The sequence below is a fragment of the Poecilia reticulata genome, linkage group LG8 (assembly GCF_000633615.1).
Source record: "Poecilia reticulata strain Guanapo linkage group LG8, Guppy_female_1.0+MT, whole genome shotgun sequence".
NCBI lineage: Eukaryota > Metazoa > Chordata > Actinopteri > Cyprinodontiformes > Poeciliidae > Poecilia > Poecilia reticulata.
This window is the reverse complement of record NC_024338.1, coordinates 13,737,392-13,752,983: the sequence shown is the minus strand read 5'-3', so window position 1 is coordinate 13,752,983 and position 15,592 is coordinate 13,737,392. Positions and strand designations below refer to the sequence as shown.

At 40.8% G+C, this 15,592-nt stretch overlaps 3 protein-coding genes across 11 annotated transcripts in view; 1 reads left to right on the top strand and 2 right to left on the bottom strand.

The window, feature by feature from the left end:
• Positions 1-997: 997 nt before the first annotated feature.
• Positions 998-3,813, bottom strand: LOC103468777 (TNF superfamily member 14). The gene is made up of 4 exons (XM_008416072.2): positions 3,365-3,813; positions 1,986-2,019; positions 1,825-1,896; positions 998-1,723 (listed from the first exon to the last, which is right to left on the bottom strand). Exons 1-4 carry the CDS (start codon positions 3,590-3,592, stop codon positions 1,329-1,331), a joined length of 729 nt encoding a protein of 242 aa, XP_008414294.1. The 5' UTR covers positions 3,593-3,813; the 3' UTR covers positions 998-1,328.
• Positions 3,814-6,881: 3,068 nt separating this feature from the next.
• LOC103468780 (transmembrane emp24 domain-containing protein 1) lies at positions 6,882-10,143 on the top strand. The gene is made up of 4 exons (XM_008416082.2): positions 6,882-7,270; positions 8,055-8,152; positions 8,248-8,434; positions 8,515-10,143. Exons 1-4 carry the CDS (start codon positions 7,097-7,099, stop codon positions 8,731-8,733), a joined length of 678 nt encoding a protein of 225 aa, XP_008414304.1. The 5' UTR covers positions 6,882-7,096; the 3' UTR covers positions 8,734-10,143.
• The window catches only part of dnm2a (dynamin 2a), a 31,047-nt gene continuing 25,470 nt past the window's right edge, over positions 10,016-15,592 (bottom strand). For 7 of the 9 annotated variants that reach the window (XM_008416074.2, XM_008416075.2, XM_017306242.1 and 4 more), the window contains 4 exons: positions 15,428-15,592; positions 14,748-14,971; positions 14,392-14,643; positions 11,804-14,081 (listed from right to left, as the gene is read on the bottom strand). In XM_008416074.2, coding sequence (XP_008414296.1) covers positions 14,009-14,081; positions 14,392-14,643; positions 14,748-14,971; positions 15,428-15,592 — 714 coding nt within the window. In that variant the 3' untranslated portion in view covers positions 11,804-14,008. Of the gene's footprint in view, positions 10,690-11,803; positions 14,082-14,391; positions 14,644-14,743; positions 14,972-15,427 lie in introns of those variants that run through there. The other 2 variants (XM_008416076.2, XM_017306243.1) reach the window with 2 other exon arrangements.

Here is a 15,592-nt window from a genome sequence, read left to right as displayed (position 1 = left end):
ACACAAGACGACAGAACACACAAGACGACAGTGCAGAAGCATCGGTAAGGGCCAAACACACGCGCGCACGCACACACACACACACACACACACACACACACRCRCRCGCACACACATGAGTTGTTAACTGGTCGGATCGGGTTTGGCACCTTTCTCTCCAGTCAGGGTCTGGAAGGGAAGTGATGGGAAGTGCTTTTCTGATTTCAACAAAACATAAATCCACACAGAGCGGCTGAGGGGAAATTAATTTGAGGCTCACGCCCACCATCGTTCTCTCGCGTAGATACACACTCAGTCTGCGACAGTGCGTCTTTATCAGCCACCGTGCTCCAGGTCTGGGGTTGGAAAGTGAGTCAGGCATTCTGCTACTGACAACCCCGCCCCTCCCTCCTCTCTGCCCCGCTCCTCTCCCCTCCCCAGCGGCCCCCACCACCACTTCCTCCTCAGTTTACAAATACACAAGTCAGTGGGTGTTTTCATAAGGCTTCTGCGAACCGTCACAAATGAAGGGAAAGAGTAAGAGTGACTGAGAGATATGAAGAGCGAAAAAATGCACTTCAAAGAGGGATGGGGCTTTCTTTTTTTTTTTGTTTGTACAAACCAAGTAAGCGAATTTGTCATCAAGTCATGAATTGAAATTGCTCATTTGGAAGTTTACAGTCAACAAGAACGCATCCAGTTTTTGAGCAAAGAGCATAAACTGGACGCACACAACCCCCCAAACCCCCCCAAAAAAATAAAATAATAAAAACCTGGATCGAAGCTAATTTGTTTTTTCAAATTTTACTTCTGCACTTTTCACCAGAAAACGTTCAGCTGCTGATGGCATTTTAGGTTAACGTGTTGAAGTGGTGATAACAAAAAACCCAATATGTACACTTTGTGGTTGGAGAGAGTGGGTGACACATTTTCTATTACTGAGACCATTTCTGCCTTTTGCTCAGCCTCGCCTGATATGACAGGAAATGAATTCAACTGCAGAAAGACAAACTTTTATTTGTTCAATATAGACTTTATTGCATTTTGTTTTTGTATAAACACAGCACTGTTAACACAGTTATATATACGAAAGGAATAAATAAATAATCATCATTTTTTGAAGCGGTAAAATAAAATAAAAAGTGCACCATCCTTGTTTATGTTAGTAAATAAAATTTAGCAACACAACAGTTAAATCTTTAATCAGCTTTCGAAGTTTTGATTTGAAGTAGATAAAAACGTCTTCAACACTTTTGCTTTTACAATGCCTTTCGATCAGGTATAAAAAGACAAAATGTCCCTGAGAAGAGTTGTAAACTCTCTTTTTTAATCGCCTGTCGGTCTGATATCTATATCATAAATGCACCAAACACATTCTCATAAGATTTGTATCTGATRATCTGTGTCGTGCTGCTGACATTTACATAGATAGCATCATTTTGGGACAGGTAAAACACCCCGGCTAGGAAACTGTTGGAATAACTCTGGGCTCCTTTGTCTTTCTTTGACGAATACTCTCTGGCCTGCAGGAGGGGGATGCCGGTTCCGGCATACTTTTTAGTTTGCATCTCCACAGARTGGTAAAAAGCACCACCTAGTGAGAAGTAGACCTTGGAATAGATGTAGTAGTATCCCTCTTTCTGGATGATGAGTTTTTTGTCTTCGTATGTCATTTCATAGAGGAGAGGCTCTGCGATCTCGCTCCATGCCATGACGTGTGAGYCGTGAYGGACGTCTTGGCCGTCTAATGAMCAAAACACGAGCAATGTTTAGAGAAACGTTTTTGTTCTTGGTTTGAAAAATCGAACATTTCATTAGAAGAAGGTSCAAAWTTGCTGGTTTCACCTGTGAGATGCGCAACCGGTTTGGATGGAAGAAGCCGACCCTCGGGGTCTGTAGTATCCGGCGGAGGGCTTCCTGTGTGACGGTAAGACACATTGTTTCCCGGTCAGAAGAATAGACCTCAAGACCTTATATTATGTGAAACAGAAAATGCTGAGACATACCGTCGATTTGCATTGAGGCGGAACCTGAGGGGGCCTGCAACAGTAAACACAAAAGGACATTCAGGTGGTTTAGCTTTGATCTGCGTGCATGCATGCTTTCTTGGCATGCAATCAAACACAGATGCATGACCGCTGGTGCACATGAGGCTGCACTGGGATGTGGAAGGTGTTAAATCTAAGGCAGTAGTTTTTTTTTTTTTTTTAAGCATATGCTAGCATTTGTTTTGTGTTAAGCAATCATTGTAAGGGTTTTGGGTAAGGTTTGTACATAATGCATCTAAGGTAGATCATAATCTCGACGCAGGAAATAGACCATTTCCTTGTCTATGCTGTCTCTAATTTTTGCAGCATGTATGATGTGCCGACCCACAGAAAGTGAATTAATATTTCTCCTAAATCCAAAACCCGTGACTGCTGCGGCCCTCAGACAGCTGCGGGATTTCATAGGAAGCCAAACACAGAGTCTTCACTGTCCGCAGTCTGAGGTGAGGGCAAAGAGCGTATGCATGTGTGTCCGACTCCAAAAGACGTCAGAGGAGTTCTGTATAAACCGGCGGATTTCTCCATCTGTGGTCCACTCTGTTCCTCTTTACCGTAAAATAAATGCAAGCTCAGCACTTATTGGAGTGGGATGTGAGGGGGGTGAGGGACTTTCATGCACATGATCTGAGTAAATGTGAGTGTGGTTTCTGTCACAAGAGACCTTCATTTTTACTCACGCCTCAGTCTCAAGAGCCCCACACATGAATGTTATGAAGGGAGACGTTAAGAAAAGGAACGTCTCGTCGTGGAAAGCAGAAAGACTGAAGTTTCCACGTTGGAAATCCAGTTAGGTGGAAAAGCAGATGAATTTTCTCTCAGATATCAATCGGCTCTTATTAACATGTGCATGAAAAAAAAAACTGTTAAATATAACCATATCTTTTGATTATGCTTTGAATTTGAATCTACATTTACACTAAGTTTGCGATCTAGATTTATCAGTCCACCTCACTGAGTCCTTTCCTACACAGAGTTKAATTATTCAGYTTATTTCCAGCATTTATAGTAWGCATACTTTARCAAGTTTAAATATAGACYCATGATGCACTCATGATTCATGGAAAACTAAACACATCTATAAAGAAAAAAAAAAGTAAAATAGCTGAGACAATGAAAAARGTGGGAGAAAACAYTCGAAACATGAAAATAATACTGAAAGTGAGAATTGGTAGTAAAGATGATTAAATTCTTATCATGAAAGTGAGATTCTACCAGTGGGGTGAAAAGGTAAAGGTAATGGAACAGAAAATGTACTGTGAATCTCTCACACACACACACACACACAAAGACACACAAATCACAGACTGATATTACACCATTCTTTACGTGACACTCACATATTCAGATTGGTAGAGGCGATAGATGAAGACAGCTTCAAAGAACACGCCGAGCAGTGCCAGGGCCACCAGGATGAACAGCAGAGTCTGCGCCGCCCCGCTTTGCTTCTTCTGCTTGCCCAGGCGAGGCGGCACGGCCGGCCGGGTGGCATGRGTGTCCACTACAAACGCAGAGGGAACGCCGTCGTGAGACATCCCCCCCACGCCGCTTTTGAAGTTGAAAAACATCTCAGACAGGAATGATCCTCCGGCGGTCAGAGCTGCCGTTTCCGAGGGGCTGAAGAGACCAAACTACAGTGGAGAGGCGGCGAGGTGCAACAAGATTGCAAAAAATGGGTGGGCTCACTTCTGGTTGGTCCAACTGGAGATGTCTCATGAGTAGTCAGAAACAGACAGCAGCATGAATCTTATGATGTATCACCACAGCACCTGTGAAATCTGGCAAAAGCTCCACTTTTACTGTACTCATCAAAAGGAAACTTTAAATAAAGGTTGCTTCTAAGTTTAGATTATAAAGGCTGAAGTTAGACGACCATGTAAATGAAGAGGAGCTCAGACAATGTGCATTTTAACCCCGTTTCACACCCTCCCACTTCACTGCAAGAGCTATGTCGTTCACACTTCCTCTCATCTGTACTCTCTCTTTGCGGCTTGTCTTCACATTTAAGTAGCAACATTTGTGCCCAGAGTCAAGTTTAAGATCCCAATCTTTTAGCCTCTTCTCATTCTCATCATTGTTCAGAGGAAATACAGTSTGGTCGCACAGTTTTGGTATAACCACCAAAACATTTCTGTATGTTTTGAAAGCTGCAATACTTAAGGGGAAACAGCCCTATTTATACTTCCAAAAGTCTTTATCTTTTAAAATGTTGATTGTGCTTCTCTGGCAGGTTTTGTTTCGCTGTTCGTAGGGAACGACTCAGTCCGGTTTTACAATTTGTCCAAGCAAAAAGCAAGATTAAAATGTTTTGTTTTACAGGTAAAACAATCAGTGACTAAGTCTATATGAAAGGTTTGATACAATATAGTTAGAAATTGTCAAACTGACCCTTTACTCTTGAACTTTTTTCTTATTTTGTAGATTTTGTGASCTTCCAGTCCAGTTGAATAGCCTCTACTGATCACATTGAACAACTCGCTGCACAATGGTCTTTTTTTCTGACCTCAAATGGTTCCTGAACGGTCTGCAGCGGAGAACGTGTCTATTTAACATCTGCTTTAGTTTCCTGTCTTCTGTGTGGGTTTCCTTGTGTTCCTCATCAAGTTTATGTGAGGCAGGGTTAAAAGTTGATTGGCACTTTTTAGTTTTATTATATCACTTCTGCAATACAGACTCTCATTATGGGCAGAAACTTTCTTCTTGACTCMTTCAAATAGACTTCTTTTCAGTGTGTGGCCAAAATACTGCATTGCCTAAAGCAGTGGTTCCCAAACTTTTTCTCCTGGGTCCCCCCCTAGTGGTTTCCAAATTATTTCTGTATATTTGTACATTCCACCAAGAGGTCAAACACTGATGTTGAACCASAGAACCAAATTCATTCCAAAGGTTTTATATCACCRTGCAGACCAGTGAGGTTCATGTTTTCAAGAGGTTCTCTCTTCTACACCACGAACACGTCCACAACATTTTCTTTTGAGCTGCTCTTTGGTTGCTGACCACTTCCTCATAAAAGGATGTGGGGACATGTTAAAATGTCCTCATGTTTGCAAAGGATTTTCTGTTTAGAGATTTCAGAGTAAAGAGGGAAAAATGCACACCATATGTTTCCTTTTTTTTTTTTTTTGAGGGGGGAGGGACATCGTTTTCTGTAAAAATGAATAAATAAATATCATTTATAATTTCTTAGYTTGCCAAAAGAAAGCTGTAGCTTGGTAAAATGTGTCCTAGACGTAGAACATTTCTCAAGTCTCTGTAAAGAGTATGTAGATCAGCAGACAGATCACCAGTTTTGACTGCGTTGTGGCGATGCACCCTACGTATTTAAGAGGGAACACATCTAAACTAACTTAGACAAGTGTGGATGCCACATGTGGCTTTAGTTAAAGGTCTGCAGGTGTAATCTGATATTCACTTCCTCCAAAACAAACTGATTCATGACAGCCCGTGAATGCTGTTGAAACCAAATACTCACACCCAATAAAAACATTTTCTTCCCAAATTATTCCTGTTTCCTAAATGTGACAAATCTTTTAAAGTTTTTTTTWAATGTACATACATTTTCTTAGTAAAACCTTTTGGGTTTCCTTCCACGAGCTTCTCACTGCAACACATTTCCAGTAAACTGCTGGAATAAACAATATGGAGTATTTCTATTTTTATTGTGGTATCTCAGCTGAGATACCAGGAAGAGAAGTGTTAATGAGTCTGATTCATCCTTGGGCTACAATTTCCACAAGGCTGACGGAGACACATTCATCTGTTATATATGTAGTACTCTCATTCCAAACCATGGTGGTTAGGAAGGAGGTTTGGTGAGAAATCCGATAAACTAAACAAAAGACAAAAGCTAAAGGAGATGTTTTGGCTGAGGCTAGCGAAAACTGTCGTTATCCAAAGTGAAACAAGTTTGAGGCTGAAAGGTCACCCGGAGAGGAAGAAGCCATTACTTCAAAAGCAACATAAAAAGCCAGATTTCAGTTTCCAAATGCACTCAGTGGCAAAGACTTTGTTTTGACAACATGTCCTGTGGTTTGATGAAGCTTATTGGACCTAAGCATGACTCAGTTATACCAGTTGTGCTGAAAAACTATTTACCAAAATTACCCAAAACAGAAGTTTCAGATACGTAGGTTAGCACAAATGAAATGTATGGCAAGTTTTGAATTTTATGAAAGCTATTTTTTTTCCCCTCTCATTTAACAAACAGAAATTATTTTAAACATCCAGAATTAAAATCAGACATCAAGAAAATAAATGTCCTTTCATACAGTGTCAGTAAATACTTGGTTTCACTTTTACTTATCCTCGTCAAAACTCACAAGGAGTTTTGAACATTTATTTAATTTATGAGTTTATGTTCATTTGTGTGTGTTGTGGGCTGAAAGAAATATGTGGGCCTGTACAGTTCAGATGTGCAGAACTAACAGCGAGAGCTATGCATTGCCCCCAAATGACCCCTTACAAAACTTTCTGAAGTGGTCGCCGTTTACTAAATGGAAATGAGAACACTGCAAAAAAAAAAAAATTAATTACTTGTTTTTTTATATACCATAAATATTATTCCGACAGGCGTCAGTGCTTGATTCATTAATAAATGTGTCATCACAGCTAAAAATAAAGCCTGGGTTTAAACCCTGATAACTCACAGCGACCTCTCAACGCCTAAGCGTTTACCTCTGACCTCGTTTGGTCAGGTCATGGCGCAATACGTGTGTATTATTGCACACAGTTTTTCATCTCCGCTGCAAAACGAAACTGATACAAATAATAATCTATAAATAGAGGAAAAACTAAATCAACATGCTGTTTTCATGGCTTTTATTGCACTGCAGGTGCACACGTCGTCTGAGTGTGAAGTCCAGACCGCAGAGTGCTTCTGATCCACAGATAGTGGCTCCACTGACTCAGCTTTGACTCAGGACTCAAGCTCTGTCTGACAGACTATTGTTCAACCACCGGAGTATGACAGGAAGTAATTACACACATTCAGTGCTTTTGGCTTATTGTGCACAGGAGAAATTACCCAGGTTCTGGTGGAAGTGGAGCCACTTTATTTCCTGGACCGTTCAGCGATGACTTCGTATGCCCAGCTCTATCTGATGGGATGTCTGACTCTGACTGTGGGGCTGGCTTTGGATATGGGGCCAAACCAAAACATGGAGTTTACATTTATGCTACCCACAGGCGGCACAGAGTGTTTTTACCAAACTACCACGACAGGTGACACCATGGAGATAGAATACCAGGTAAAAACAACATGAAGAGGAACTTTGGTGCACCTTTTGCTGATATTTAACTGTTTTGTTTAGGATATCTTTTTAGCTGAATTTTTTAAAAGTTTGCAAGCAATCGAGTGAGCAGTTTGGACTTTGGCCTTGTTATCAGAGAGATAAGAAAACCGCTGAAAGTTTTAAAGGCACATGGACAATAATGGGGCAGGACAGAAAACACATTTCTCATTGTTAGGGATTAGCAAAACATTAGGACATCTGGCAATGTGGCTGATTAATCTAGTCTAATATCTAGCTAAGAATCCTTCATGTACAACCAAACTCAGAGAAGAAGCCCAGCTATTTCTATTCACAAAATCATGACAGCCTAAATGCACACTATTCTCTCATAAAGCGAGAAAGACCAAGTTTGACTGTTTAACCCTGAATTGTTTTTCTTGATGGTTTAAAACACAGATTAAAAAAATGACATCGCTGTTAGCATGTTGATGCTGCACCCTCTGGAGGCCGCAGACTCTCTGGGGGTAGAAGCAGCATTGGCTGAGCATCTACATGAACCTCCAAAGTCATGAATCATCATGGGAAACTAATGTGACCATCAGTTTTTGTCAGACTGAAACCTGATACTTTATAACCTGAGAAAGCTTCGGCCGCTTTGTGTTATTTGGTTTGTTATCACGCCGTTCATTTGAATTTCAGGTAGCAGTTCCAAAGATACCATGAGGCAAGCTTGAGCAGATGCATGGGTTAAAATGTGAGGATGACTCTGGATATCTGACTTTTTCTTTTTTTTTTTAAGGTTATCGCAGGATCCGGTCTGGATGTTGGGTTTGCCTTGATCTCACCCAGCGGTCAGCGGGTGGTCTCTGAGTTTAGGACATCTGACGGCATCCATATGTGGGTGTTCCTGATGCTTTCCTGCTGATCTGAAGCTAAAACCGAGGTTACCAACAACGTCTCACTGTTGTCACACATTGTGTCTTTTCTGTCAGGTTGGATTATACAGAATTTGGAGATTACCGGTTATGCTTTGACAACAGCTTCAGCAAGATGTCTGAGAAGATGGTGTTTTTCAAAGTCATAATTAACAGCCAAGGCAACACATCTGGAGGCCAAGAGGAGTGGATGGACTTCATCGTGACTGAAAGCGTGGCGGACTACAGAATAGAAGAAATCAGGGTGAGAAGGGGAAACTCCTTGCGTCTTGCAAGTTGCTGCCTCCCACTGACGCCGCCTGTCTTTTAATCTTTCCGTTTCAGAGAACAATGGACTCAGTGTACCGGCACCTGGAGAAGACCCGCCAGGTCCAGACCGTGCTGCGGGCCTTCGAGGCCAGGGACCGCTACTTGTTAGAGGACAACCTGTGGCGAGTGTCCTTCTGGTCCTGTCTGAACCTGATGGTGATGCTCGGTGTGGCCGTCACTCAGATTTACACCCTGAGACGTCTCTTTGATAACACCAAGCGGGTCTGCACTTGATGACAGAACCGGCACATTACTTTTATCCCTCACAGGATATGASAAAGAGAACTTTTTATTTTGTAAATTTTGTATTGATATTCCATTGCATCATGTTATTAATCTACAGATCCATGATTTAGAGATGCCGGTAATTTGAGAAATTCAGTTATTAAGTGAAAMTCATATTTTAGGAAGGTCTGTGCTGCATTTTGAGCAAATAATTTCTGTCGATTTGGTTACTGTGGCTCACAGGTAATGACCAATGACACAGRCTTAACAAAATACAGAAATATCAGCCTACGTATAAGTCTGACTGCCTCAGAGCTCAGACTCGATGCTTAGTTGAGGTTTTTTCGTGAGTCACTGCCATGTTGTGTGGAAGTGATGAATCAGCCTGTATTCTCCAAGGATTTTGTCAGGCCAGCTTGCAATRGAGCTAAAGTGCCAGTGTTTCAGAGAAACACTGGCACCATTAATGTTTAATTTTTCAAGGTTTGATTTTATTTTTTAATGCCAAATCTCTTAGCTATCTTCATTTTCGCTGGCCCGTTTTAGCTTGCTGACCAATAAAACATCGTGATAACATAATCGTTAAAGGAGGCCTGATACTTTAATCAGGTGCCAAATAAAACAAGTATCTCCCTGGAGGTAGAAGATGGGGAAAGAATGAACTGTTGTAAAATGTACTGTCAGATTYCTGTGCGGACTTTGGATATGAGAAAACTCAGTGGACCAGCAGCGGCAGGTGACATCACTTCCTAAATCATCAACAGCTTTGATTCTCTCAAATTTTCCTCCACTCTGGGACTGCAATTTTCAGATGAAATGTGAAATTAAATGTGTATCATAACAGTCCAGTTGGTTTTCACCTTAAGCCACTGACATCACCGGTTCACAAGCGGCTAATAAAAACTGAGAAAGCTGAAAGTCGTGTCCTAAATAAGTCAGGGCGGTGATATTTGAAGCTTWGAGCTGATGACTCTTCGGTCTCCCATAAATTCATGAGTGTTTCTTTTAACCGCACTTCTTCCTTCCACTCATTTTTTCCATTAATAGGTTTGGATACAGCAACAACCACTTGTTTAGTCATCAGTCTCTCTGAAATGAGTGTGTAGGTTACACAATCGCTTCAAGTCATAATAATCACACCAAAGAGAAAGTAAAACGTCTAACAAATTCATGAATTTGAAGTGCTGAGATAAACTGATGATCAAATATACTTAGACAATACAATTCAATCATAACAGCCCTAATGTATTGATATTTGTGAATATTGTGAAGTGAATCTAGAAAGCCATAATTTGCTCCAATGTTATTTTATTAAATACAATTAACAGTCTTGATATTTCATACCTTCAGAGAAATCATTTCCAAATATTACCCTTATTGGATCATAGCTTGGTAAAAAAAAAAAAAAAAAGGAAAAAAATCTGTTTAACATCAAAACATAACACTGGGAAGTTAAATCTTCACAAAGATGGCCGTCTTTTGTTTTATGTCTTTAACTAACCAGGGTCCTGATGTCCTGATAATTATTTTCAAACGTAACAGCCAGTTTCTTGGACAAGACTGTTTTGGCTTTAAAAAAAAAACAAAAGGTATAAAAAAAATGGCCTTTTGTTCACCTCTTGGTTTTACCATTATCTGATAATAAAGGTTCAATAAACAGATCTTCCTGCAGATCTCAAATTTTTAGTACATGACATGTTCAATTTTTATATAATATTCAAACCTACTCCCAACATGAACTAAATGGTAAAATAGATTTGTTACAGTTCATTGCCCCTGAAGTGGCTCCAGCAGCTCAAAATGTCAAAACGCAGCGTCTTGTGATGCGGCTCGATGTTTCGGACCTAAAGGACATAAAACATGCAGCTCCTCTGTGTCTCCTTTGCCAAAATTCTTCAAGTTCATGTTCAACGCCTGCTGGTTTGGGGTCACCAGTGTTTTCCACGGGGAGCCGGTGGGGGTCGCCTGTTCAGGAACAATCAGCCCACGTTAGTGTGTTGCCCGTGTGAGATGCAGTAAAGAAATGGTTTTGCAGGTCATCCACAAAGAAGCTAACATCAACTGGATATTTACACAATACTGAAACTTGCCCTACAAATGGCCATGGATCAAAGTGAAAAGTAATTTTTTCGCCCCCTCATATTCTGCTAAGCTTTCAACCACATGACAAAAAACAGACCAATAACTGAAAATACATTGCTATATTGCAACAAACTTAGTAGGTCTCAAAATCCAAAAGTCAGGACATGACTGTTGCATTCTGGGTAACTAAATCAGTGTTTAAAGGGGTGTGTTAAAAAAATAGCTAAGTGGAGTTTAAACATTAAAGTCATTCTTTCTGGAAAAAAAAAAAAAAAACGCAGATGGTTCTTATTGAAGGACAAGGGCAACACATGTGCATGCTGATCGTAGCATTCCTCCATCAAAATCTGAGCAAAGTCAGAATTACAAGTTTGATTGGAGGACAAAACACTGAAAAATGTCCAGAAACCAAACAGCCTTATTGAAAATAGCCTGAAATGTTTCAAAATGGAAAGCGTTATAGAGACAAGTTAGGTTAAGGAAAACTGTTTGCCTCTTTGGCTGTTTGTTGGTTAATTCAAAGCCTTAGTTTTGCCATTAAAACATACCTAGGTAAAGCTAGGATATTTACAAGAATATCCAGAACATTTTCCAAATACTACTGTGGGATTAAATGGGATCAATAATTTTTCAGTTTCTATAAAAAAATGTTTGAGTTTGCGGAGAAAAGCAGACCGTTTGCCGCCTGATCTTCCTTTATTCTCTTTYCTACAGTGATGCAGTTTTGCAGTGAATCTGCATGTATGGAAACAAAATACAAATAAACGATCGGATGTGACCTAGAGGAACATATTTAATTTGACTTTTATGGTGATGCAAATATTTGTGCATGACGGAACAAGTATGGAGGTAAAGATCACTAACCTACTTGTARGAACAAAAGAAGAAACTGAAAGTGCATTTGTTAGGTTCATGAAGAAGAGCAGAAAACTAAAAAAGGTTCTCTATAYGTGACAGAAACAGCAGATCACACAGGACACAAGAAGACACCAACCACCAAAATCAGTCCCTTTATTGTACACACCTCTTTATTTACTTTTCTTTCTAAATCAGGTCATGATGTTTATTAAAAATCCATTAATTGCTACAGAGGCACTTCATAAGGGTTTGCAAAACAAAAAAAGAAAGATGTTTGGGATGGTTTCCAACCCCTTTCTGCTGATTCAGAGAGGGGAGGGAAATACGGATGGATGATACACAGAGTATTCCTACATGTTCATGTAGATTTTACAGTCTTCTCATGGACAAGCTGGAGTGACAGGCATGTGGGAACCTCGTATTTTTTATTTTATTTTTTGAAATCTATCATGGTAATTATTCTTAGGATCCGATGCCGATTTTGTTTTAGGTTTTCAGGCTCTGTCACTGAAAGCAAGACCAGGAGAAAAGAAAACAGGCACAAAGTAAACATCCTGTTTTAAGACAGTAATTTGGGATTTATAAAAATGATTTTCTTCAATCTTTTAGTGGTTGTGTAATTTTTTTTCTCCGTGTTCTTGGCAGCTCCTGCACTTATTCACCAAAACCCCAACCACCAACACATCACCACAAATGACCAAAATGAGAAGAAAATCTAAGTTTCCCATTCTCACTCCCAACTCAAACCATTCCCCACCCCACACCTGAAGATCAAGAAAGAAAAAAAAGAAGATTTAAATTATATATATATATATAAAAAAGAACAAACCCTTAAAAAGCAATCAGATATTTCTCAGCATATAATCACAGCTGTGTATGAAGAGACCCAGTAACACTCCCAACAAATCCTGAAACCCGTCGCTGCAGCAGAATTGAAACAAATGGAGCAAAAGTTAAGGAATTGGGTAAGATGGAAGCTGAATGGAGCTACTAGAAGTGTGTCCAAAAACCAAGAAAAAGAACAAATGCCCAGGTTATAAATAAAAGGAGCTGAAAGATTATTTTTAGAAAAATGAGGTTAAAAAAAATTTAATGAAATGACAGTCTTTTTTTTTTTTTTTTACTGTTAAGACTGGTGTTTACATTTCCTGGGATGATTATGCCTAATATTTATTTATTTATATGAACCCTGTGAGAAAATGAGACATCTCTTCTGTAAAGGCCAGCTATTTACAATATACCTGACGCCTGAAAGCAGAACCGATAACTGTAATAATAATAATAATACTAAATACATTTTCTTAAGGAGAAACTAGACATCTTCCTGCTCTGTGACTCAGATTCTCATCTCAACACCCTGCAGCTCCGAATCCAATCCTCTTTCAGAGAAATCTGCTCTTTTTGTGTCAGCTAATCTAGGAATTAGACTCAACCTCACCAAAATCTCAACGGGATTAAGAAGAGAAAAGAAGGATTATTAATCAAACTAACATTTCTGAAAGAGCAGACAGTCTGTCTCCCTCTCCTGGAGGTGTGGGGCATGCATAGTGTCCAGACTACAGCATCCATGTTACAAGTGGTTTCTTGCAAAGGCTCAGTGGCTAGAAGTGCTTGGACTAAAGCGAAAATAATATTTTCTATACRGAAGAGCAATTAAAATAATCTTTTCTACATGAAGAAACGGAGGCGGAACAATTATGGATCTCTTGCATCTCGTGAGTCGACTCTGAACTTAATTTTAAAGCTACATTTATAATGCTCATCAGGAAAGACAGTCACTCAAATGAAAACGACAAGAACAAATTGTTTATAACTGACACCGCCGTAGACATCATGGTAAGTAACTGTTTTCAGTATGAAATGAGTCGGGATGTGAAAAAAAACCAGTAAAACATCAACAATAATGTATTCTATACACAGAGTATCTGGGGCTAAAAATGGAGGGAGTGGAGGAGGAGAGGAGGGRAGACACCCTGTACCAGATTATATGAGACTATATGTAGCATGTGGCTGAGAACCAGTTGAATAAAAAAAAAAAAACATTTAAAAGAAGATTTGAAATGAATTTGAAATGTTTGCTAAAGGGTTTTAGTTTGCAAGACATGGCAGGCAAATGGAAAATCTAAGTGATAAAATGTTTTTTTTTGTTGTTTTTTTTGCCTCTTGTGCATGTAAATAGAAAGTATTAGCAGCTTATTAACATTGCTTGTAATCTAACACATCACTAAGTCATCCCCTCCCGGTGACCCCCTCCATTCCAGGCCAACAGTGTGCAGACACACATCCAGGAACAAAAAAAAAGAAAAGAAAAAAAAAGCATGCTAAGGTGGGCTTGGCCACAGGTCTAGTCTAGCAGGGAAGGCTCTGCAGGACGAATAATGGTGGGCCGGTGAGACGGGGCACCAGGGGGTCTTCGGCTGCAACGGGGAGAGAAGATACAGACAAGGTGTGAGACAYGCTCACAAAGAGACAGCGATGAAACCAAACAACCCAAAGAGAGAAGAAACAAGAGGTAGAGAGGAAGAAGAAACCAACAATAAAAAGACAAGAATGAGTTCAAAGRAACGCGATAMAGGTGGAGGAAAAGGGTGGAGTGGGGGATGGAGGGGAAACGATACTAGATGTCTCCAACTTTAGAAAGACATGCTCATTAGATGTTGGTGATAAAATGTTAGAAATGAAGTGCAACGAGATTAGCGATTACTGTGGCTTTGATCAAAGTCTTACCTGGGAACGCCAGGTGGGACGCGGGCCGGCCGGGAGGGGATCTGTGGTGGAGCGCTGAACGGATCCTGGCTGCTGTTGAAGGCACCGGCGGGTGGGAYGGGGCGGGAGGGGATCGGAGGGGCACCAAACGCTGGGGAGGGATTAAAGGCTGGGGTGGGGTTCATGGGGGGTCCTGGAGTCGGGCCCCGAACAGCGGGAGGACGGTTGGGGGCCTGGGATGACGAAGGAGGTGGTCTTCGCTGAGGGGTTGGGCTGCAACGGATGCATATTTTTTAAACGTAGCCAACGCTAAAAATAGTAAAGTCATTTGAGGCCAAAATAAAAACTGTTTGGTAAAAACAACATTTCTGAACTACCTGGAATCCTGGAGCCAGTTGTCGTTTACAGGCGGTGGAACCGGCGTGGAGATGGTGTTGGTGGTGATGTCGCCGATGATGTGCAGCGCCTCCTTGAGGGCGTGATACATGCGCAGCATCTCGTCCCTGCGCTGGGCCTGGTCAGCCGACTCCTCCATCAGGCTGTTCTGGTCCCCCGATGAGTAAAGATAAGCCAGCAGCTCCGAGTGGATGAAATCCTTCGCCTGGAAGGAGCGTCACAGTGACGAGAGCTTATTTTCACAGGAGCAACAGAACCCAAAAGAGAAAATATTTATTGAATTATCTGGAATGAGGAACTAGAAGTTGAAACTGAATGTGTTTATGGAAGCAGTAATAGTGAGAAAAGCTCTTATATTGTAGATGTGTTACAATAGGGACGCCTTTGCTCCCATAGCTACTATGATGTGAGCATTATGAGTGGACGAAGGGTTTTATTTCACAGCTTTCCTTACCACTCTGAATCAGAAAAACTAAACTTCTAGGGCAATTTCCCAGAGCTGCAGTACATATTGTTTTCTTTTCCTAGTTATTTTTAGGTTTGTGTGATTATTTTGTCAATTAAATGGATCAGGATAAGAGTTTGTCTTTTGCCAACTGGCTGAGCCACTCATGAGACATAACGCCCTTCGCCTGCGGCAGGTTCTCCCGGCTCCGCTCACATTGTTGATCATGAGGTGCATGATGGTCTTGGGCACGAGGTCTCTGATGGATTTGTTGATGATGCCGATGTACGAGTCCACCAGGTTGCGGATGGTTTCCACCTGCCGCTCCAACTGAGGATCCATGGAGAACGTGTCTGTGGGTGCCGTCTCTTCGTTCTCCAC

Bases quoted from the DNA above. Each gene is read 5' to 3' on its own strand.
- LOC103468780 (XM_008416082.2), top strand. From the start codon at position 7,097: ATGACTTCGTATGCCCAGCTCTATCTGATGGGATGTCTGACTCTGACT. The intron at 7,271-8,054 runs GTAAAAACAACA...TTTTTTTTTAAG, and splicing joins CCATGGAGATAGAATACCAG to GTTATCGCAGGATCCGGTCT. The intron at 8,153-8,247 runs GTGGGTGTTCCT...CTTTTCTGTCAG, and splicing joins ACATCTGACGGCATCCATAT to GTTGGATTATACAGAATTTG.